Source organism: Zalophus californianus, chromosome 1, assembly GCF_009762305.2.
Source record: "Zalophus californianus isolate mZalCal1 chromosome 1, mZalCal1.pri.v2, whole genome shotgun sequence".
Classification (NCBI taxonomy): Eukaryota; Metazoa; Chordata; class Mammalia; order Carnivora; family Otariidae; genus Zalophus; species Zalophus californianus.
In genome coordinates, this window is record NC_045595.1 from 101,510,167 (window position 1) to 101,534,712 (window position 24,546).

The 24,546-nt window shown below is 38.9% G+C and overlaps 1 protein-coding gene across 3 annotated transcripts in view; it reads right to left on the reverse strand.

The window, feature by feature from the left end:
- Positions 1–24,546, reverse strand: part of PLSCR4 (phospholipid scramblase 4) — a 53,946-nt gene that overhangs the window by 8,836 nt on the left and 20,564 nt on the right. For 2 of the 3 annotated variants that reach the window (XM_027587290.2, XM_035724236.1), the window contains 4 exons: positions 18,375–18,615; positions 17,767–17,794; positions 16,371–16,481; positions 1,769–2,004 (listed from right to left, as the gene is read on the reverse strand). In XM_027587290.2, the coding sequence (XP_027443091.1) occupies positions 1,769–2,004; positions 16,371–16,481; positions 17,767–17,773 (354 nt within the window). In that variant the 5' untranslated portion in view covers positions 17,774–17,794; positions 18,375–18,615. Of the gene's footprint in view, positions 1–1,768; positions 2,005–16,370; positions 16,482–17,766; positions 17,795–18,374; positions 18,616–21,721; positions 21,823–24,546 lie in introns of all 3 variants that reach the window. The other variant, XM_035724235.1, reaches the window with a different exon arrangement.

The following is a 24,546-nucleotide window of genomic DNA, read 5'->3' on the forward strand; positions in this document are numbered from 1 at the left end:
TTTTAGATGATATAGATCATTCCTAATCCTTGGGCCCAGAATATTGCCTGCAATGTCCTATTTCAGCTAATAGTCATTGAATACTTTAGCTAATAAAAAAGTACATGAATGTGGTAATAAAGAAAGTAAAAAATAACCAGACATAAATATGTTGTGGTATAATTGATTTCAGGAGGGTATAGGGAAGATATAATCCTTCATGAAAACCTTTTTCTTATATGAAAATACAATCAGGTAAGGAGGTCTAAATCTGTCTTATAAAATGCCGAAAGTGGTCACTAAGGAGGTTCACAGTTCCTTTAAAAATCCAGAATGTTAAAATCTAGAACTCAAAGTAAAAATATTCATTGTTGATACAAGCATCCACTGCTGAGCAAAATATTCTAAAGAAATAATGCCTGTTAATGTAAAAGAAGTTTGTCCAATGAGACTCTATGGCTGCTATGGATCAGTTCTCTAACAAACTGGTAGGGTCACTGGCCAAGCCAATACTCTAGAAATAATATAATCCTACTACTTTGAATGCTCCAGAATCTTTACAGTCTGATAATGATTCATGGAATCTATATCGGAGATTGCAAAAAGGCTGGGATAAGGAAAATTATAAAGCAAATGACTGGTTCTGTCTTCTGTTTGCATATGAGGTGTTTCAACTAATAATATCCACAAGCGGCCGCCCATTGGATGGCCTTGTGTGCCCAAAATAGTAGGCACACTATAAATCTTAGCTCCCGAAAAATTCTCCTAACAACTCAATAAGGTATGTATTGATAGTACTATTTTATCGATGAGGAAATTCAAACACCAACAGGTTATGAAAGTTACTGAAGGTTGCAGTGACGAGGGAGTATAAGTAGAATTTAAAACCGGGTTTGTCTGGCTCCACACCTGTTTGTTTTGTTTCTTTTTTCACTTATTTTTTTTTTTAATTCAAACCATCCCTGAAAGACAAAACAGAATTCATAAAATATGTTCATTTAACTCTTGTCAGAGTAATAGAAGAAATGAAAAAACTTGGCAAATTAAGAAAACTGGCAAGTCCCTTGCTTATAATGTATTTCAACATCTCCTTTTTCTAAAACCAAACATGATTGTACCAGCTTCATCTTATTTTCATTAAGCAATTTTTTTGAGTCTCTGACATGTGGTTTTAAGCGATACCATTTGGTATATGGACTTGACATACTGCCCCAGTTTCTGATCCGGATATCCTGGTAGCTTCAGAACATCTATATAGATGGAAAATAAGAATCCACTGTGTTGTGGGAAGGGGGTCTCTGAATTTGGCCTGAAGAGAACCCTTGGTAAGTCTCCTCTTTTTATTGACACTTTTATGTTTGGAGGATGGCAGAAGTGGCTAATGAAAATTGTGGGTAATGAGAAAAAGGGGTAGGCGGAGATACTCACTGACTCACTCATGGTCTACTAATCTGTTCTTCATGTTGTTAACGCTTCACTACTATGCAAACGACACCTCAATTAGCATCTTTGATAGTTTTCCCTGTTTCTTAAACTGCCTTCCACAGGACACTTTGCAGATCTTAAAATTCAGCATACATCCTTTAGAAAGCCATACTGATTCCACCAAATACAGGCCTGCACTCATTTTCCCTTCACAAATCAGTACCACCATTCCTATGGTCTCACAAACAGGACCTCTGTCATCACTGACCCACCACGTTCATCCACTCTATCCAGCTTTGGATCTCTTCTTGTCAGATCCCCAGTCATACTTCATCAGAAAATTATTTGGATTTGTGTGGAGTACCTGGGTTAAGTATTCCAGACCAGGAGGACAGTTTGGCATAAGAGCAGGCCCTGGCATCCATGTTACTGGAACAGGCTGATTTGGCATATGATATTTGCCAGGCTGGTACTGCATAGGATGAATACCACCAGGTAGCTGGTACGAGGGGAAGGCACAGGGATGCTGTGGGCTGTAGTATCCCACAGGCAAGCCTCCTGGGTAGCCTGCAGGTGCAGGGACAGCTGGTCCAGGGGGTCCTGTATCCAAAAACAAAGGAAAATGTTATACACTATTAACAGTATAACACACTGGAATTGAGAATGACCTTTTACATGAAAAATGTATGTGTCACACAATACCCACTTCAGACTAAAACACGATCCATTTTCTGAATGTGTACCATGCACCAACAATGTACTAAGTAAGGGACTTTACACAGGAACTCATTTAATCCTCTTAAACTTTGTAAGATAAGTATTCTACACAGAGGTGTAGAAATAAGGTTTGAAACATCAAGTAACCTGTTGGCTTCTCTGTAATAGGTTTCTCCCTTGGAGATAATAATATCCCTACTTCAGGAGGTTGTAGTGGGATTAGCACAAGACTTAGCACATAATTAGCACTGTACATTTATGTTATTATGTTTATTGTTATTATTGTTTAAGGTCACAAAGATAGCAACTTCAAAGGGGTGTTTTTAATGATGGCTAAGTAATTCAGAACAGTTTTATCACCCCAGAAAGCAAGCCCATACCCATTAGCAGTCATTTCCTATGTTTTGCCCCAGCCCCTGGAAACCACTGTCACTACAGATTTGCCTAACCTGGACATTTCATATAAATGAATTCATGTAACATGTAGCCTTTCTGTCTAGTTTCTTTGATTTAGCATAATATTTTCAAGGTTCTTCCATCTTGTAGCATGTACTAGTATTTAATTCCTTTTTATGGCTGAGTAATAGTCCATTGCATGGACATATCACATTTTATGTATTCATTAATCAGTTGATGGGCATTTGGGTTGTTTCTAACTTTTGGCAATTATTTATAATAACACTGCTGTGAAATTAGTGTACAAGTTTTCAGTTCTTGAGTATACACCTAGGAGTGGAACTAGCCTTAATGTTTTAAGGGAATGCCAAACTGTTTTCCAAAGTGGCTTCACTGTTTTACACTCCTACTGCTGAACTCATTTATTAGTGCTAGTTGTGTGTGCATGTGTGTGCATTCCTTAGGATTTTCTACATACAAGATAATGTCATCTGCAAATAGAGATAGTTTTGCTTCTTCCTTTCCAATCTGGATGACTTTTATTACTTTTCCTTGCCAAATTGCCCTGGCTAAAACCTCTAGTACAATGTTGAATAGAAGTGGCATGAAGAGATACCCTGTCTTGTTCTTGACTTTAGGGGGAATGCTTTTGGCTTTTGCTATTAAGCATGGTGTTTTTCATAGATGCCTTTTATTAGGTTGAGGAAGTTCCCTCCTATTCCTAGTTTGTCAAAGTGTTTTTAATCATACAGGATGTTTCACTTTGTCAAAACCTTTTTCTCTATCTATTGATATGATCATATGATTTTTCTACTATATTCCATTCATATGGTACATACACTGACTAATTTTCGTATGATAAACCAACCTCTCATACTTGGGACAAAGTGTACTTGGTCATGGTATATAATCCCTATTTTAAATTGCTGGATTTGGTTACTATATTGCTAGTATCTTGTGGAGCACTTTTGCATCTCTATTTATAAGGAATATTGCTCTACAGTTTTCATTTCTTGTGATATCTTTGTCTAATTTTGCTAATAGGGTAACACTGGCCTCACAGAATTGGTTGGGATGTAAGTGTCCACTATTCTTACATTTCTTGTAAAGGGCTGGTATTAAAATCTTCATTAAGCATTTGGTAGAATTCACTAATGATGCCATCCAGACCTGGGCTTTTCTTTGTCAGAAATTTTTAAATGACTAATTCAATCTTTTTACTGTATAGCTCTTCTTTAGGTTTTCTATTGCTTCTTGGAGTCAGTTAAAGTTGTGTTTTTCTAGGAATTTGTCTATTTCACCTAGGTTTCATTCCAGTTTGTTGGTATACAACTATTCATAGTATTCTCTTGTAATACATTTAAATTTTTTTAAGCTTGTTAATAATGTCTCCATTTTCATTCTTGATTTTAATATTTTGAGTCTATTTTTTTCTTGGTCAGTCTAGCTTAAGATTTCTCAATTTTGTTGATATTTTCAAAGATCCAACTTTTGGTTTTGTTAGTTTGGCCTATTGCTTTTCTCTATTTCATTTACTTCTACTTTAAATTCTGTTATTTCCTCCTACTTGCTTAGGGTTTGGCTTCGTTCTAAGGTGAAAAGTTGGGTTACTGATTTGAAGTCTTTCTTCTTTTTTAATGTAGGTGTTGATAGCTATAAATTTCTCTCTATGGTTTTTTTTTTAAGGTTTATTTATTTGAGAGAGGAGAGGCAGAGGGGGAAAGAGGGAGAATCTTAAGCAGACTCCCTGCTGAGCACAGAGCCTGATGTGGAGCTCAATCTCAAAACCAACTGAGTCACCCAGGCTCCCCTCTTTATGCTCTGTTTTAGCTGTATCCCATAAGCTTTGGTATATTGAGATTTTATTTACCTCAAAAGTATTTTCCAATTTCTCTTGTGATTTCTTTTTGCCCTTTTGGTTATTTAATGTTATGTTAATTTCCTCGAATTTCCCAACTTTCCTTTTATTTTTATTGATTACAAATTCTCTTCCATTGTGAAACCTATATGATTTTAGTCGTTTTAAATTTATGAGACTTGTTTTTTGGCTTAATCAGTAATCTATTTCGGAGAATGTCCTATATGCACTTGAGTAGAATGTATATTCCACTGTTGTTGGGTAGAGTAATCTATACGTGTCTATGTTTAGTTTGGTGTATAATATTGCTTATGACCTCTATTTCACTTTGACCTTCTGCTTAGTTGTTCTACCCATTACTATAAGTGGGGTAGTGCAGTCTCCAACTCTTATTTACTGAATTGTCCATTTTACCTTTGAATTCGGTCATTTTTTGCTTCATATATTTTGGAGCTCTGTTTTTAGATGTGTGTGTGTATATATATATAATTGTTATGTCTTCCTGATGGATTGACACTTCTATTATTGTAAAATGTTCTTTATCTCTAATAACAGCTTTTGCATTAAGGTATATTTTGTCTGATATAAGTATAGCTGTTTCACTAAATCTTATCAACAACGAAGTTTGAGAAACATTGTGCTAATATAGTGTTTTATAATACATACATACATTAGTGGGTCGTGAAATCAATTTAATGATTAACAATTAAAATTTTTTAAAATAAAATTTACTACACTAGAATAAAATAAAATAGAAAAAATCAAACTGTATTGTCCATATGCTGTATACTCACTGTATTATTGCTTGATGAAATGTTATATATAGCATATATATAATAAATACATATAAATATTGTTATATATAAATATATACATATATATTATTTACTGTGGGTCATAGTAGATTGTCATTAAGAATGTTTAAGGGGGCACCCGGTAGACCATGTGAATCTTGATCTTGGGGTTTTGAGTTTGAGCCCTACATTGGGTGTAGAGATTACTTTAAAATAAAAGAATAAAAAAAAGAATGTTTGAAAGCCAGTGATTTAAACACCTTTTGCTTAACCAATGTAAAAAAGAAAAGATCCTATTGTAGAATGGAAAAGATGGAGACAATGTCACAAAACTGTTACGCATAATCACATGGTTGCAAATAGTTTTGTGGATCTTCTCCTTGAAGGGAAAAAACAAATCTTACCTAAATATAGGTTAAACTGAGTTTCTTTCTGAAAATTGCTATTTGTTTATAAAAGTACTGCTTATAATGTGTGGATGTGCATGTATCTGTGTTTTCTTATACTGGGATGTTGGTCCAGAAGACAGCAAGGGGTGTCAGAAGCTGAGATTCACTTCCTGTCTAGGTACGTGCGCTAAAAGGAACAAGCCTGGGATAGTTGTAGCCATATTTCCCAAAGTAACCCAGGCTCTGGGCCTGCGGCTCCAGACTGGGGAATCTGGTATCTTTTTGTAATCAGAAAGCAATGCCACACAGCTATGTAGGGCAGGGACTGATATTTCCTGAAAAAATGTGAACAGTCCACTGGTGGCTGTTCTTTGAAAAGGTCCCTCCTGCAGAATGAAAAAGACCTGAGAGAGTCGGGTAAGGTGGAGACTATGCTCTCTCTCAGAAACCCAAAGAACTGGATCCTGGACACCATACACGCTAGGAAGGAACTCTTGTTTGAGGAAGCTATGTTTGTGTGTGTGTGTGTGTGTGTGTGTGTGTGTGTGTGTGTGTGTGTTTGAGGAAGCTATGTGTGTGTGTGTGTGTGTGTGTGTGTGTGTGTGTGTGTGTGTGTGTAGTGATAGGTAATTAATACTTGCTCAGCTTTTATTATGTTCCAGGCACTGTTGTAACTACTTTACATATATTAAATCTTATAATCTAGGCATCAACCTTATGTGGAAGAGACTATTATTATTATCCTTAATTTACAAAGGAAAAAACTGAGGCATAGGAGGATAAGTAACTTGCTCAAGAATCAATAATGTCAACATGTGACAGAGTCCGAATTAAAACTCAAGCATTCTGACTGCAGAGACATCCTTAATTAAATTATGCATTAGCATAATTTAGATCAGAGAGGCGAGGAACATCCAAAATAGGACTCTCTGGATGGCCTTGAAACTACAGAGTAGAAGAGCAACTCTAGCTGGCTGCTGTATTTTTAGGTGTGCGCGCGCACACACACACACACACGCACACACATGCACACCCCTCCTAGGGGATGTCATAGTACAGAAAAAACAGTGTAGCAGGCAGAAAGCTGGCTTCAGAAAGAGTAAGCGGTCACCAGCATAGAGGCAAAGCAGTGGTCTGGGGTCAGCCAATGCTGAGGAAACGAGCCACCACCAGGAAGAGAGATTCCCCAAGACTTCCAGAAGTTGTCTGGGATGAGAAATAAAGACAGATAGCACTTCCTGTAAGGCAAATTGGACAGAGGGTCAGATTCCGGTGATTTGGGCATTAAAGGGAAGAGTGGCTTTTGACACTCATGAAGTCCGGGACATTTTGGTTTCTCATCAAAATCCCACTTAGGAGCATCATGAATTGTGGAACTATTTCTTCTAATACTGTCTGAGAACAAGGCCATGAAATAAATCAAACATTTCTTTATTTGGGAAACACTCCACAATGCCATTTCAAGGGCCAGCTGCTGTGCTTGCTGCTAGAGACAGAAAGATGTAGAAAGACATGTCTTTGAGGACATTCAGTTCTACAGAAAATACACAGACTTTTTTTTTTTTAAGTGAATGGCTATCATGAAGCAAGTAACTCATGGGATCAGAGGTAGATTCATAGTGTGTGAAGAGATTAGAGAGGAACGGTGCTCAACCTAGGCAGAGGAGGTACCCTATGATGTTAGTGCTCACATGTTAGACCCAGACAGCACCTCCACAATGGACAAAGGTTTTACAGGGAGAGTAGGTACAAAATGAACAGTTGCACAGGGGAGACTCAATATTGCAGGGGGGCCAAGGCTGTGTATGGAGATTAGGCAGACATGCTAGAAAGGAAGGTGGGGAAGGACTGAAGATTATAAAAGACATATACTCCTCTGTGCAAAGAGTAAACTGTATGCCAATAAAATAGAAAGTGAAGTAATTGGACTTACACTCAGAACCTTTATGAATGAGGTTCAATTAGGCAGGAGGTGCTTCTAGGAGTGCAGATGGAAGGCAAGTTAATTTGTAATGTAAGGAGTAGTAAGTGGAGGAATAATAAGCAACATTGAAGAGACAGTCCTGTCTCAGTAACAGACTGGATATGAGGAAAGATTCTCAAGTTCTGAAGTGGGTCCCAGCAACCTCCAGAGGAGGGAAAGAATAGAGGGTATGTGTTCTGGAGCAACATGCCGAAGTTGAATTATAGACCACTGAGTTTGAGATCCAGGGTCTTTCCAGGCGAAGTGGTCTATAGGCAGTTGAAATGCAAGTTCAGAGCACAGGAGATTGATATGGGCGGATGCTAAGGGATTCTTAAGTGGTTGAAGGCAAATTACCAAGATCATTCAGGAGAGTGTGTAAAAAGTTGGGTGGATGGAATAGGTGAAAGAAGGAGACAAGGCAGGCCAGGGGAATGGCCCAACCCTGGGGAATACCAGTTCTTAAGGACAGAGGACATACAGATCTTGACAGACACTGACAGGGGAGACTAAGGGAAAAATAATAGTAACTAGTAACAACATCAAATTAGAGCTACACGAGAAAAAACAAAAACAAAAAACCTTAGTGTCTTTAGAACAAATGGAAGAAATTACATGTTTCAGTTTGTCATGAAGAATATACTTCAGTTCCTTTAAGAACTGTGTTTAAGAGTACCCAAATTAGACTGGAAATCAGATATCCCTAGCCCCTTTTTTGAACTATTAAAAACAATGCAACTAAAAGTCATATAAATGATCTTAAGAATACTGTTTTATCACCTCAGTGAGTTGCTTAATTCTTATATTAGCCATGTGATTTTACTTTATTTTTAATTTAATTTTATTATGTTATGTTAGTCACCATACAAGTTTCTGATGTAGTGTTCCATGATTCATTGTTTTCGTGTAACACCCAGTGTTCCATGCAGTACGTGCCCTCCTTAATACCCATCACCGGGCTAACCCATCCCCTCTAAAACACTCAGTTTGTTTCTCGGAGTCCATAGTCTTTCGTGGTTCGTCTCCCCCTCCGATTTCCTCCCTTTCATTTTTCCCTTCCTTCTCCTAACGTCCTCCATGCTATTCCTTATGTTCCACAAATAAGTGAAACCACATGATAATTGACTTTCTCTGCTTGACTTATTTCACTTAGCATAATCTCTTCTAGTCCCATCCATGTTGATGTAAAAGTCGGGTATTCATCCTTTCTGATGGCTGAGTAATATTCCATTGTATATACGGACCACGTTTTCTTTATCCATTCATCTGTTGAAGGGCATCTCAGCTCTTTCCACAGTTTGGCTATTGCGGACATTGCTGCTATGAACACTGGGGTGCATATGGCCCTTCTTTTCACTACATCTGTGTCTTTGGGGTAAATACCCAGGAGTGCAATTGCTGGGTCATAGGGTAGCTCTATTTTAAATTTTTTGAGGCACCTCTACACTGTTTTCCAAAGTGGCTATACCAACTTGCATTCCCACCAACAATGTAAGAGGGTTCCTCTTTCTCCACAACCTCTCCAACATTTGTTGTTTCTTGCCTTGTCAATTTTTGCCATTCTAACTGGTGTAATGTCGTATCTCAGTGTGGTTTTGATTTGAATTTCCCTGATGGCTAATGATGATAAACATTTTTTCATCTGTCTGTTAACCATTTGTATGTCTTCTTTGGAGAAGTGTCTGTTTATGTCTTCTGCCCATTTTTTGACTTATTTGTTTTTTGGCTGTTGAGTTTGAGAAGTTCATTATAGATCTTGGATGCCAGCCCTTTGTCTATAGTGTCATTTGCAAAAATGTTCTCCCATTTTGTGGGTTGCCTCTTTGTTTTGTTGACTGTTTCCTTTGCTGTGCAGAAGACTTTTATCTAGACGAAGTCCCAAAAGTTCATTTTTGCTTTTGTTTCACTAGCCTTTGGAGATGTATCTTCAAAGAAGTTGTGGTCAATGTCGAAGTTACTGCCTATGTTCTTCTCTAGGATTTTGATGGATTCCTGTCTCACATTGAGGTCTTTCATCCATTTTTGAGTTTATCTTTTTGTATGGCATTAGAGAATGGTCCAGTTTCATTCTTCTGTCCAATTTTCCCAGCACCAAGACTATCTTTTTTTCCATTGCATATTTTTTCCTGCTTTGTCGAAGACTATTTGACCATAGAGTTGAGGGTCAATATCTGGGCTCTCTATTCTGTTCCACTGGTCTATATGTCTGTTGTTGTGCCACTACCATGCTGTCTTGGTGATCACAGCTTTGTAATACAGCCTTGAAATTGGGCAACGTGATGCCCCCAGCTTTGTTTTTCTTTTTCACAATATCCTTGGCAATTCGGGGTCTTTCCTGATTCCCTACAAATTTTAGGGTTGTTTGTTCCAGCACTTTGAAAAAATTTTGACTGGGATGGCGCTGAAGGTATAGATTGCTCTGGGCAGCATAGGCATTTTAACGTTTATTCTTCCGATCCATGAGCACGGAATATATTTCCATCTTTTTGTGTCTCCTTCAATTTCTTTCATGAGTGTTCTGTAATTCCTAGAGTATAGATCCTGTACCTCTTTGGTTAGGTTTATTCTCAGGTATCTTATGGTTTTTGGTGCTATTGTGAATGGAATCATTTCTCTAATTTCTCTTTCTACAGTTGCATTGTTAGTATATGAGAAAGCAACAGATTTCTGTGCATTGATTTTGTATCCTGCCACATTACTGAATTGCTGTATGAGTTCTAGTAATTTGGGGGTGGAGTCTTTTGGATTTTCCACATAAAGTATCATGTCATCTGCGAAGAGAGAGTTTGACTTCTTCTTTGCCAATTTGAATACCTTTTATTTCTTTTTGTTGTCTGATTGCTATTGCTAGGACTTCTAGTACTATGTTGAACAATAGTGGCAAGAGTGGACATCCTTGACCTGTTCCTGATCTTAACGGAAAGGTTCTCAGCTTTTCCCCATTGAGGATGATATTTGCTGTGGGTTTTTCACAGATGGATTTTATGAACTTGAGGAATGTTCCCTCTATCCCTATACTCTGAAGAGTTTTAATCAGGAAAGGATGCTGTATTTTGTCAAATGCTTTTTCTGCATCAATTGAGAAGACCATATGGCTCTTCTCTAGAACTCTTCTCATTAATGTGTTCTATCACACTGATTCATTTGCAAATGCTGAACCACCCTTGCATCCCGGGGATAAATCCCACTTGGTCGTGGCGGATAATCCTTTTAATGTATTGTTAGGTCCTATTAAGCTAGGATTCTGTTGCGAATTTTGGCAATATCAGTCTGAAATTCTCCTTTTTGATGGGGTCTTTCCCTGGTTTGGGGATTAAGGTAATGCTGGCCTCATAGAATGAGTCTGGAAGCTTTCCTTCTGTTTCTGTTTTTTGAAACAGCTTCAGGAGAATAGGTACTATTTCTTCTTTGAATGTTTGGTAGAATTCCCCAGGGAATCCATCAGGCCCTGGACTATTGTTTTTTGGGAGGTTTTTGATCACTGCTTCAATCTTGTTACTGCTTATTAGTTTATTCAGGTGTCAATTTCTTCCTGTTTCAGTCTTGGCAGTTTATAGGTTTCCAGGAAGGCATCCATTTCTTCCAGGTTGCCTAATTTATTGGCATATGGTTGTTGACAGTAATTTCTAATAATTGTTTCTATTTCCTTGGTGTTAGTCCTTTCATTCATAATTTTATTAATTTGGGTCCTTTCTCTTTTCTTTTGGATAAGTCTGGCCAGGGGTTTATTGAGCTTATTAATTCTTTCAAAGAACCAGCTTCTAGTTTCGTTGATCTGATCTACTGTGTTTCTGGTTTCTAATTCATTGATCTCTGCTCTAATCTTAATTATTTCTCTTCTAATGCATGGCTTAGGCATCGTTTGTTCCCTTTTCTCCAGTTCTTTTAAAGTTAGTTGGTGAATTCGGGATTTTTCTATTTTTTTGAGTGAGGCTTGGATGGCTATGTATTTCCCCCTTAGGACTGCCTTTGCAGTATCCCATAGGTTTTGGACCAATGTGTTTTCGTTTTCATTGGTTTCCATGAATTGTTTACGTTCTTCTTTGATTTCCTGGTTGACCCAAACATTCTTGCACAGAGTGGTCTTTAGCTTCCAGGTGTTTGAATTTCTGCCAATTTTTTTCTTGTGATTGACTTCTAGTTTTAAAGCATTATGGTCTGACAAGATGCAGGGAATAATCTCAATCTTTTGGTATCGGTTGAGACCTGATTTGTGACTATGTCGTCTATTCTAGAGAAAGTTGTGTGTGTGCTTGAGAAGAATGAGTATTCTGTTGTTTTAGGGTGGAATGTTCTGTATATATCTATGAGGTCCATCTGGTGCAGTGTGTCATTCAAGGCTCTTCTTTGTTTTCTGCTTAGATGATCTGTCTGTTGCTGAGAGTGGAGTACTGAGGTCTCCTACAATTAACCTATTGTTATCAATATGACTATTTTGGTTAACAGTTGGCTTATGTAGATGGCTGCTCCCATGTTGGGGGCGTGGATATTTACAATTGTTAGGTCTTCTTCTTGGATAGACCTTTTAAGAATGATATAGCGTCCTTCTGTGTCTCTAACTACAGTCTTTAGTAAAATCTAATTTGTCTGATACAAGAATTGCTACCCCAGCTTTCTTTTGAGGTCCGTTGGCACGGGAGATGGATCTCCATCCCTTCACGTTCAGTCTGGATGTATCTTTAGGTTCAAAATGAGTCTCTTGTAGACAGCATATGGATGGGTCCTGTCTTTTTATCCAATCTGCAACCCTGTGCCATTTTATGGAAGCGTTTAGGCTGTTCACATTGAGAGTGATTATTGAAAGATATGAATTTACTGTCATCATGTTGCCTGTGAAGTCCTTGTTTCTCTAGATTGTCTCTGTAAATTTCTGTTCTATATCACTCTTGGGGTCTTTCTCCTTTTAGAGAACCCCCCTTAACATTTCTTGCAGGGTCAGCTTAGTGGTCACATATTCTTTCAGTTTCTGCTGGTCTTGGAAGCTCTGTATCTCTCCATCCGTTCTAAATAACAGCCTTGCCAGATAAAGTATTCTTGGCTACATGTTCTTCTTGTTTAGTACCCTGACTATGTCTTGCCAGCCCTTTCTGGCTTGCCAGGTCTCTGTGGATAGGTCTGACGTTATTCTGATGTTTCTCCCTCTGTACATAAGTAATCTATTCCCCCTAACTGCCCTTAAGATGGTTTCCCTGGTTCTAAGATTTGTGAGTTTTACTATTACATGCCGGGGCGTTGGTCTGTTTTCCTTGATCTTGGCAGGGGTCCTCTCTGCCTCTAAGACACAAATGTTTCACTCCCCAGATTAGGTAAGTTCTCAGCTACGATTTGCTCAAATATATCGCCTAGTCCTCTCTCTCTCTCTACCCCCTCAGGGATCCCAATAATTCTGACATTGGAACGTTTCATGGTGTCACTTATTTCTCCAATTCTGTTTTCATGGATTCTGAGTTGCTTCTCCCTGGCCTCTTTTCCTTCTTTTCTATCAATTAGTCTTCTAGATCACTAATTCATTTTTCTGCCTCGCTTACCCTTGCTGTTAAGATTATCTAGATTAGATTGGATCTCATTGATAGCATTTTTCAGTTCTGCCAGTTCAGCTTTCATTTCTGCCCTTACAGACTCTATGTTGCCATTAATCGATTTCTCCATTCTAGCTATCGTCTTCATAACTGCTACCCTGAAGTCCATTTCTGACATCTTGGTTAATCTGTATCCATTTATAAATCTGTGGCAGAAGTTACAGTCTCTGAGTTTTTCCTATTTTGGGGGTTCCTCCTCCTAGTCATTCTGTTGAGGGGTGGTTGAGGGAATGTACAGAGTCCAAATTATTGACCACAACCCAAGCAAGATGCACCTGTTTTATAGGGACCTTAGGACTGTCGGCCTCTTGTTCTCCCAGCCTATCTTCTGGGAAAGGGGACTGCCACGCTGTTACTCAGGCAAACCCGTCTGGGCGGAGTTGCCCTGCCCCCTGTGCAGGGGAGATGGGCTCAGTGAAAACCGTTTTTTGGGGGGCTTTTGTTCTCTGGCGGCTTTGCCTGGTGGCTTTCTGCGTCTCTTCCAAGAGTCAGAGCAGAAGAAACCATTTCCAACCCTCTGCCTCAGAGCAGAGATCGCAGTCTGTTCTTCAGTGAGCTCTCCAGGCCACACTATCTCCGTTTCTGTCTGTGCTGCTATAAACTGCAGTGTTCTGGGTTGTGCACCCCTCAGCTTCCAGGTCCAGGCATGTCTCTGCCCTTTGTGTTTCTAAAACCGCCAGCCGCCCCCAGTTCGCATGCACGGCCCTGCAGCTTCAGGTTTCAGTCCAGGGGGTTGCCCTAAAGTCCTTTCCCCACCACTACCAGTCTGCGAGCCCGTGCCCTGTCCCCAGCACAGGAGGCTATCACTCACCAGTGGTGTAGGATCCCGTCGGCTTGGCTCCCTCCCCCGTCCATTTATTTTCCAAAATCTGCCCGGGGAATCACGGCTTCTGGCTTCATACCTTGAAACCAACTGCCTGTGATATTCTGTTTGTAGAGATCCAGATATATCTTCTTACATCTCAGGCTGATTTGGTCGGTGTTCAGAGTGGTCTGGTAGATATCCAGCTCAATTCAGGGGACCGGTTGGAATAGGGTCCCCTACTCCTCTGCCATCTTTAGCCATGTGATTTTACATAAAAGTACCTCATGTAATAAAATTTGAGGATCAATAAATTAGAAAATTATAATTTAGATCATGGGGCTATTCCGTACAGGTATTTCTAGAAAAATTACATACATGTTTATGTAATCAAATGATTTTTGTTATATGTATTATTCATAGATGTTAAGAGAGCTGAAGGAACAAACATGATCAAATTATGTGTGGTAAAGAGCATATTATATTCCCCTTTGAGCTTTGAAATTACCATAAAGGAGTCTGATTGGTTCTGTAGGAAACCAAAACAAAGCAAAATGGTTAATTTTGTGTAACTATAATATCCCAGATTTATTTAAAAAAGAACTCTGTTATGGAGTTTTGTCCTACCAGTACTAATGTGAAAAATACCTCTTTGTGGGATTTTTATCTTCTCAGTTATTTTGAATACTACCCTCCTTTTTTATTTCACAAAATTATGTCAATTGCTTTTCTTTAAATAGATTACATATAACAAAAGTGTCTTTATTAGCTATTCTTTCAAACATATTTAGGACAAAATTATTTTCAGTGGGAATACACGTTCAGTACTATAATGCTAATAGAAATTAAGTAATTGATTTTAAAGAAATTAGTTAAAGCCAAATACTTTATAGTATTCCAAGTTCCTTCATGTGAATTAACAGGGCCATAATTTGCAACAATCATCACCAATAAGTATGTAGTTCAGCCACTAGGTGGCGATCACAGTGAATTTTTGTTCCTGTATTTCATAACTGAAAATGCAGTTCTGTGCTCTGCACCATAATGTTTTTCAACTTATCTAGTCATTTGATTTGAATGATATATCCTATGCTCTTGCTAATTTTTTGATACGAGAGGAATAGACACTTTCCCAGATGAACAGAACATGACTTATAGCCAATGTTACTTAGAAATGGTAGAGCCTCTGTTCTAGTGGAATCTAGGTTATTGGATATAGAGTGATCCATGAACATAAGATAGATTACGTAGATCATGTTCTGAAGTAAATTTAGAGTAATGGTCAGATATAGCACGATTATAATTTAGGACTGTCAAGACCTTGGATTTAGCAGGAGTTGAGCCAGTAATGAGGGCTTATATTGGAGCAGATATGCACATATATGAGGCAAAGGGGAAAAGGAAGCCCTGCTGTTTTCAGAAAACACTGCAAGGGCAGAGGTTAACTGAGCTCCACAATCTTTTGTCTAGAGCCAAAACAACATTTTTACCATTATCCTGTGGGTACTGGGGCTGCTTCTCCTCTTTCACAGACTAACTCAATGGTTCCCACCTCTAAATATACGCTTAACTATATATTTAGAGAAATGTTGCTACACCTTATCTATCATTTTCTAGGTCACTGAAATGTATTTTCATACAACTCCGACTATTTCCTTCCTTACTTCGAAAGTAAGCATATTTCTAATTTTAAAAATTTTACACATTGCCTAATTACTTTCTACAAAGACTATAATAAGTAAAATTTCCACTAGCATTATGAGTATCCATTTCACTGAGTCACCACCAGTAGTGCATTCAGACTTATAAAAATATTTGTAGAACTCCCTAATCAGCACTCAAGGCCATTCACCTCCATTTCTCTTGCATTTGTCCCATGCATGTCTCCTAACAGACTTTCATGACCTTGGGCTTTTTTTTTTTAATTTAGATTCAATTAATCAACATATAATGTATTATTAGTTTCAGAGGTAGAGGTCAGTGATTCATCAGTCTTATATAATATCCACTGCTCATTACATCACGTGCTCTCCTTAATGTCCATCACAAGTTTACCCCATCCCCCCACCCGACCTTGTGCTTTTGTACCTACAGTTCCTTCTGCTAGAAAGAAGTCCCTTTTTCCTTTCCGTTGAGTGAGAAAATCATCAAGCCAGAAAAATCTGACTTCCTCAGTTATACCTTCCCTCAAATCCCTGGTAGAGTCAGTTACTGTCATCCGGGTCCTACAACATTCTCTTCACATTTTCATAACAGAGCAAAGAGCATGCCTTTAGTGTTTGTACAACTTCCTTCCTTAGTAGCCTACAAATATATCTAATGGACATCTAGTAAACCACTTGTCATCCTGGAGGCGTTCAATACTTATTTACTGAATCATTCAATCACTTACTTACTTTAAAAGCAATCTTAACTATTAGTATGGTTTTCTGGAGAGGTGAAATAATCTTTCTGATTATTTGACCCACCTAGTACAAAATGGGAATTGTAGTCAGGAGGAGCATCAGGCCTTGGATCAGGAGACTTTATTTGATTCTCCGTTTCATCTGTGGGTTGCTCAGGGGCTGTGGGGACCACACCTTGGGAGGAGAGGTAGAAGGGACATGATTTACAATGGAAGTGATAATGTGATAGAATAAATTCATTTTTTTTCTTTTTTTTTAAGATTTTATTTATTTATTTGACAGAGAGAGACACAGCAAGAGAGGGAACACAAGCAGGGGGAGTGGGAGAGGGAGAAGCAGGCTTCCCGCCGAGCAGGGAGCCCGATGTGGGACTCAATCCCAGGAACCCGGGATCATGACCTGAGCCGAAGGCAGACACTTAACGACTGAGCCACCCAGGCACCCCAAATTCATTTTTTCTTATCAATGAATGTAAATAATATGAAATACACTCATATTTTTAAAAGACACATAATTCATTATGTATATTAGGTATTAACCTATTAATACATATTGATGAATTTTCAGGTTGAATATAGATTTAAAAAAAACAAACTAAGCAATTATTTATATTGTGCTATGATCAAAGCAACACACTTTCATGCTAGTGGTTCAGCTGACTTCATGCTGATTCCTACCTACATAAACTCCTGGCACATTAGCAAAAATTCTTTTCCCCACTATATAATACGGAGAACACAGTCATATGTAGAGTGAATCTTATTTTGTCCCTAATCCTTTTTGGAAAATGACTGTGTTTAAATGATTTTAAAACATCACACAATAAATACGTAATGGCTTAAAATGCAGTGGTGTCACACACAACTCAGTTAGAGGCAGTTTACCTCTCCAGTGACAGTGATCTTGGTTACTGTAATTGTTGCAAGGGAGGGCGCGAACTCACTTTCCATGATGCTACCTCGTCCCCTTGTTGTGATTAGAGACGTGTCTCCCTGTACTCACTACAAGGAAAAATTCTGATTCTCTTAACTGACTGATTTTTATTTCTGAAAAACATAAATCCCATAAATGTGGTGTTTCTCACCTTCCATCATCTTCTGCACTGTTTGAAAAGGCAGGACCTGGTTCTGAGCCCTTCTCTATGTGAGCAGGCTGTCACCACAGGCTTCTTATTAGTACTGCCCCTCTTTGCAGACTTACTTTCTTACTTTTTCCTTTACTTAATTCTCCCCACATACTTTAGATCTTTCAGTACATATGTGCCAATATAAATCCCTTTTAATCCTTTTCTGTCAAAGACAGAAATATTCATATATATAAATGAACACATATGTTTTCTCCAAATGCTAAACAATAAAAAAATAACTTCAAAAGGAAATAAACTCCAATTTTTATGGAAAATATCACAAAATTCACATTTGAAAATAGAGCATATTAAAATTTATTCATAAAATCTTACCTGACATTTTGAAGAATTCCACTTAGTCCTGAAAAATAAAATATTTTAATACCTTAAGATAGATAATATATAGTTACTATTATTACTTAGTGATACATGTAACAGGTTTTATGATTTTTTTGTCTCCAGTTACATTTCATTCATATTTTTATTAATTTGACAAATATTTACTGAGCACTTATTATGTATCAGGCACTAATGTAGATGTTGAAAATATAGTAACAAACCAGAAAAACCGGTGCCCATCATGCTGGAGATTGTGTTTTAGTGGCGTGAGATTAAAAACACATTAACAAATATTTAAGATTATATCTGGATAGTACAGATACATAAAGAAAAGAAAGTGAAAAGTTTAGGAAAAACATGGATGGGGTCCCAGGAGGTTCAGGGAAAGCCTCTCTCAGGGGGTAACCTTTGAGCTGTTTGAACCAGGAAAGGAGGCATGACACTACAACTGTAGGGAGTTCTAGGAAAACAGGCAATACGCGCAAAGGCCCCGAGATGGCACTGAGCTTGGGGTACCCAAGGGTGAGGAAGAGGTCAGGTGTGACTGGGACACAAGGACTGAAGCGAACAGAGTGAAGAGTTGGAGACAAGTCTGCTCATACCTGAAAAGCGAGGCAAAATGTTTAGGATTTGCTATAATTGCCGCTGGGCAGTCTTTGGAGGACCTTGATCAGTGCAGTGATGAGAGTTGATTTATACTTTGTCTTGAGGGGGCACGAGTGGAAGCAGTGAGGATGGGATGGCAGCTGTAATCCGGGTGAGACCGATGCTGGCTTAGACCGGGGAGGTCACCCTGGAGAGGGTGACGTGTGGTCAGGAGAACCTGCAGGAGCTGCTGATGGACTAAGGAAGAGAGGAGCGAAGGATGAGCGTCAGTTTTCAGGCCAGGGTACCAGAGCTGATGACAGTGCCATTAACTGAACCGCAGAGGAAGCTGGTGGGGAAGCGGTGCGGACTGGGGAGGGTAGGAGTCAAAAGCTACAAATAGGTGTGTTTTGTTTAAGAAGAGGCCAGAAGAAGCTTATTTTATTTAAATAAACAGTATGTATATGTAAACATTATGAGTATAACTCAAGAGAAGTAAACCAGAGGTTGAGATGAGATCTGAAACAAGGGGTGGGGGAGAGATTTCATGAATTCATTCACGACTGAAAAAAAAAGTTATTATCAGAGAAAGGAATTTTAGGATTTCTGAGTTCTGGATGTTAACAATGAACAACATCAACAAAGGCTATAATTTACTGAATGCTTATCTAATGTCAGGCAAAGGGTTGAGTACTTTCCATATCTTTAATTATCTCTCTCATATATAAATAGCCAACCCTACTAAAATCAAGTACTTCTTTTTTAAGGTTTTATTTATTTATTTGACAGAGAGAGAGAGAGCACAAGCAAGGGGAGCAGCAGAGGGAGAGGGAGAAGCAGGCTCTGTGTCAAGCAAGGAGCCCAATGCAGGATGCAATCCCAGGACCCTGAGATCACGACCTGAACCGAAGGCAGATGCTTAACTGACTAAGCCACCCAAGCACCCCTAAAATCAAGTACTTTCAAATTCAAAGTTTCTTTTGGATTTTTTTTTTAAAGATTTTATTTATTTATTTGACAGAGAGAGTGAGAGAGCACAAGCAGGGGGAACAGTAGAGGGAGAGGGAGAAGCAGGCTCCCTACCAAGCAGGGAGCCCGATGCGGGGCTTGATCCCAGGACCCTGAGATCATGACCCCAGCCGAAGGCAGACACTTAACCATCTCAGCCACCCAGGCGCTCCTCTTTTGGATTTTCTTTCCAATGTGTCATTCTGTTTATCAGATTACAAAATGGGGTCATTTGTGTAGTTCGAGCTGAGTAGAAAGTCACCAATATAGATGAGGTATGTCAAAGAAACTTTAGATTACCATATAAGACAGTAGTCAATATGGATACTGAGTTGACTCAATGAACACCACCATGACATAAACCAGTATGTAGATTTCCAGCTCAAATGACTGTCTTGCCAAGTGTGGATCAGAATCCCACTGGTCTTGCACCATTTCCACTCACTTCTGGAACTAGAACTAGTTGTACAAAGTCCTATGTGTCCTAAAGGTTAAAAAAAGTACTCTGCAGGGCGGGGGGGAGGGGGCACCCGGGTGGCTCATATGGTTAAGCCTCTGCCTTCAGTTCAGGTCATGATTTCCAGGTCCTGGGATCGAGTCCCACATCGGGCTCCCAGCTCAGTGGGGAGTCGGCTTCCCCCTCTCCCTCTGCCCCTCCCCCTGCTTGTGCTCTCTCTGTTTCTCTCTCTCAAATGAATAAAATCTTAAAAAAAGAAAAGTATTCTAGGGCACATCAAAAAGTCAGAACAAACTGCAGGCCAATCAAAGGAGTACATGGAATTGATCCTATTCCTTCAAAGATGGTAATATCTGGTGTTTAGAAAATGAGTGTTTCTAGAACCATAAATCCTGGACACTCTTAGGAATAATACCCTCAAGTGACTCTTGTACATGTTTACTGAAGATACATACAAAAATGTCGACACACTGTTCATATTAAAAAAAAAAAAAAACCGTGAGAGACTATGGACTCTGAGTAACAAACTAGGGTTCTGGGGGGGGGGATGGGTTATCCTGGGGATGGGTATTAAGGAGGGCACGTTCTGCATGGAGCACTGGGTGTTACACACAAACAATGAATCATGGAACACTACATCAAAAACTAATGATGTAATGTATGGTGATTAACATAATAAAATAAAATTTAAAAAAACACTCCAAATGTCCATCAATGGTATACTGAACAAATAAATTTTTTTTTTTAAGATTTTATTTATTTGATAGAGAGTGCACAAGCAGGGGGAGCAGCAGAGGGAGAGGGCGAAGCAGGCTCCCTGCTAAGCAAGGAGCTCGATGCAGAGCTTGATCCCAGGACCCTGGGATCATGACCTGAACCTAAGACAGACGCTTAACCGACTGAGCCACCCAGGTGCCCCTTAACAAATAAATTCTGGTACATTCCTATGATGCAAGAGTATACTGTAGTGAAAACAAACTATGGCCATATACATCAAGAGCGATGAATCTCAAAATTATGACACTAAACAAAAAGATAAAAGCAAGTCATTGGAGAACACATATATGATATCATTTAAGAATGTCCAAATGTAGAAAAATGAAACAGAACATTTTTTTTCGGATACATACATGGGGGAATACATACTTTAAAGAAAAGTTAGGGAATAACATGAAATTCAGGAAAATGTGGGGCAAGTGTCATTGTGGCCCACAGGGGCTTGAAGTTTCTCCTAATGCTTTAGTTTACAGGGTGGTGAGAACAGGGGTGATGGGTTCTTACTAGTCTTTAAAAGATACATATATGTTTAAATATGCTGATTTATGTGTCTGACATGATTTCACAATACAAAAGAACTATTTGACAGTTATATGTTGCATATAAATTTCTAACTAAATATCTGTTGTTCCTTTCTACATTAATCCTGGGAACTGTAAACAACGAAGAAACCGTGACGGAATTAGTGAAAAGGGAATTATCCATCCATGCATCCATCATCTGTTCAACTATCTATAGTGGCAAATGGTAGAGTATAATGCAAAAGCGGCACATTTTAACAATTGCTCAATTTAGGTAAAAATAGAGATTTGAATATTTTTATGTTCAAGGTAAAAACTTGAAGGAAGAAATATAGAATTCTGGACCCCGAATATGAAGTAGTATCTCTGGGGTCCAGGCCTGGAAATCTGTACTTTTAATACAGCCCCCGTGTTCAGGCCATGTTTGAGGGTGATCTTGCGTAAAGAAAAATAACAGTTCTCAACCATGCCAGGCAGAGCTTAGAATTCAAATCTGATTTGATTAACAACTTGAAAAAATATACCAATCTTTAAATTAAAAAAAAATATATATATATAAATGTTTTAAAAAGCAACTAACATCAAAGTAAAATATACCTACACATTGTCTCACAAGCTGCAGGTGTTCACAGGATCTGTTTACCTCCCCTCTCCTTTGAGATGCTAGTTTCTTTTCCTTTTCCACCTCAAATTCTCTTCCCCCTGTTATAAAATTTTACTATAGTTTTATCCAAAATGTTACATAAGGCAGGATAATTTCCTGTTGGTACAAGCATAAATGTTGTAACTTAATCCTCCCTTAACATTCAGTAGATTGCTTTCAGATTTCCCAATCACTCATTAAGGACAGAAAGTGCTAGGGCACCTGGGTGGCTCAGTTGGTTAAGCGACGGCCTTCAGCTCAGGTCATGATCCTGGAGTCCCGGGATCGAGTCCCACATCAGGCTCCCTGCTCAGCAGGGAGTCTGCTTCTCCCTTTGACCCTCTTCCCTCTCGTGCTCTCTATCTCTCATTCTCTCTTTCTCTCAAATAAATTAAAAAAAAAAAAAAAAAGGACAGAAAATGCCATAGGTTGACAAGAGACTGGGTATTGGCTTTACAACAGATGGAATTCAGATTAGAAAACTGAACTGTGTCTCCACAACAAGTTAGCATGATATGGCTGCAAGAACTCTTAATTCCAAAGGTCTTCTGCATTTTTAGGGCTTAAGCTGCATACAGGGGAATCTAAGCCAACTGGAACCTAATAAAGAGGGAAAGGGGACATGGGTTGGATAGGACGAGGTTGGTGAAGCTGTGGTTTGCTGCTTTGCGAGGCAGACCTGATAGCGTAAATTACATTCCACAACAAGAGAGCATTTACATGGGACACCCCTGGCTGCATCCGACATTGCAGCTGCGCTGTATCTTGCTCTTCAATTCCACCTTTGTAAACAGTGACATGCAGGCAAAGCTCAATGAAACCACAAGCTCTAGAGCCACACCATGGATATTTGAAACTTCATTCACAAAACTGAGAATGCTCAGCTTTTTGGAGCTGAGTATTCACTGGAATGTGTCCTGGCCTCTTGGCAAGGGAGCCTTTGGACGTATGACAATCTTGCAATTCTCTAGGCAGAAGTCTTGGAGATCTGCACATGCAAACTGAAACCTTAGGCTCTGACGGTTTCCAGTACCTTCAACAGTGAGAGGAGAGAAAAGAAACCAGGGGGTCACTGTCTGTACAATTCCTCTGCTTCTTAACAAGGGCAGGAAAAACAGCTAGTTCCTGCAAAGTCCTAGTCCATCTACCACAACTGACCATCTGGGCTTAACATATAACTGCTGGGAGAGGATATCCTTTGTACAAAAGGTAGGATACTTGGAGGAAGGTAGATTTGATGGCTGGTAAGTGATGTATGCCAGCACACTGGCTCAGATACGCAGATCGCAGGTACCCCTGATGGCTGTGTGACTTTGAGTGACTATTCTGCTGTTGGGTTATCTGTTGTGTCATGGGCAGTATGACAGCTGCATCCACCTCACAGAACTGTTGTGAAGACTGACACGGTACACTCAGAGAGCACTTTTATTTATTTATTAAAATTTTTATCTTATTTTTTTAAAGATTTTATTTATTTGACAGAGGGAGAGAGCATAAGCGGGGGGAGGGGAAGAGAATGAGGGAGAAGCAGGAGCAAGCTTCCCGCTGAGCAGGGAGGGAGCCCGAGGCAGGGCTGGATCCCAGGACCCCAGGACCATGACCTGAGCCGAAGGCTGATGCTGAACGATTGAGCCACCCAGGCGCCCCCTCAGAGAGCACTTTTAAAACAGTGCCTGGCACACAGCAAATCCTCAACAAGCAAGCATAATTTCACTAGATAAAATAAACCAGCTGGTGAAGAGACCAAGAATAAGTGTCCGTCTTCAAGTGTAGCATAAAAGAGCTGCTTGCCATTTGGCCATTAACAGGCATTACTAAGCATCCCTGGTGAAGACTTTATCCTGGGTTTCAAGCTGACATCAATAACTCCCCATCACTGATTCTGCAGTGACTATGGTTTTAGCAGACATGATTTTACAAGCACTGCTGGTAATGAGTTTCAAATTGGAAAGAACTAGGAGAAAGAAAATGGAGGCATTGCTGGAGGGCTTTTTCCTATTTGTAGCTAAATGAAAGACAAATGAGTTAGAGCACATCTTACATGCGTACACGATTTGCTTTTAGATTTTAGTAGGATAGTGACATTAATTGTATTATTCAGATGAATCGATTTATCCAGTAATGGACTTTAAAAATTACAGACAATTATAGTTACATTAAAGACATTGTCTAAAAATTACAATATTCATTACATCTCCAAGATATAAACACTGAGGTTATTTTTTATTTATATTAGTGTAGCATCTATATTAGTGTAGTACTTCGTGGCATATATTCCAATGAGATAATATGTGTAATATTACATTTGATTTATTTGAAAGCCTTGATGAAACTCTTAATAAATGTAATCATTGGTATTATTTGAGCATTCACATTTTATGAACCTTTTATTTCACAAGACTCCACGCTGAGTAAATAGAAGTTAATGTGCTTATAGTCCTAGGAATGTATACAGGCCCTGCTTAAAAAAATAAATATTTATTAGGCTTTGATTAATCTCTCATGCATTAATCATTTTCTTGAATTTCCATAGGAAGTGATGACTACTCAATTTCAGTTGTTACATGTAACTTAGTGTTGTTTTATATGAAAGATTTTGTCTGGCCTTTGTCCCAGGTTCTGGGGAGAAACTTCTGAAGCCTTGGAATTTCCCAAGTGATGGGACTGTCTCTATTAAACATGGTGGGCCTTTGGATCACACTTCAATTTATGCTAAGGAGATGTCACAGGATGGGGGCTGACCATGCCAAAAGATCACCATGTGAATTAAGAGGGTAATATTT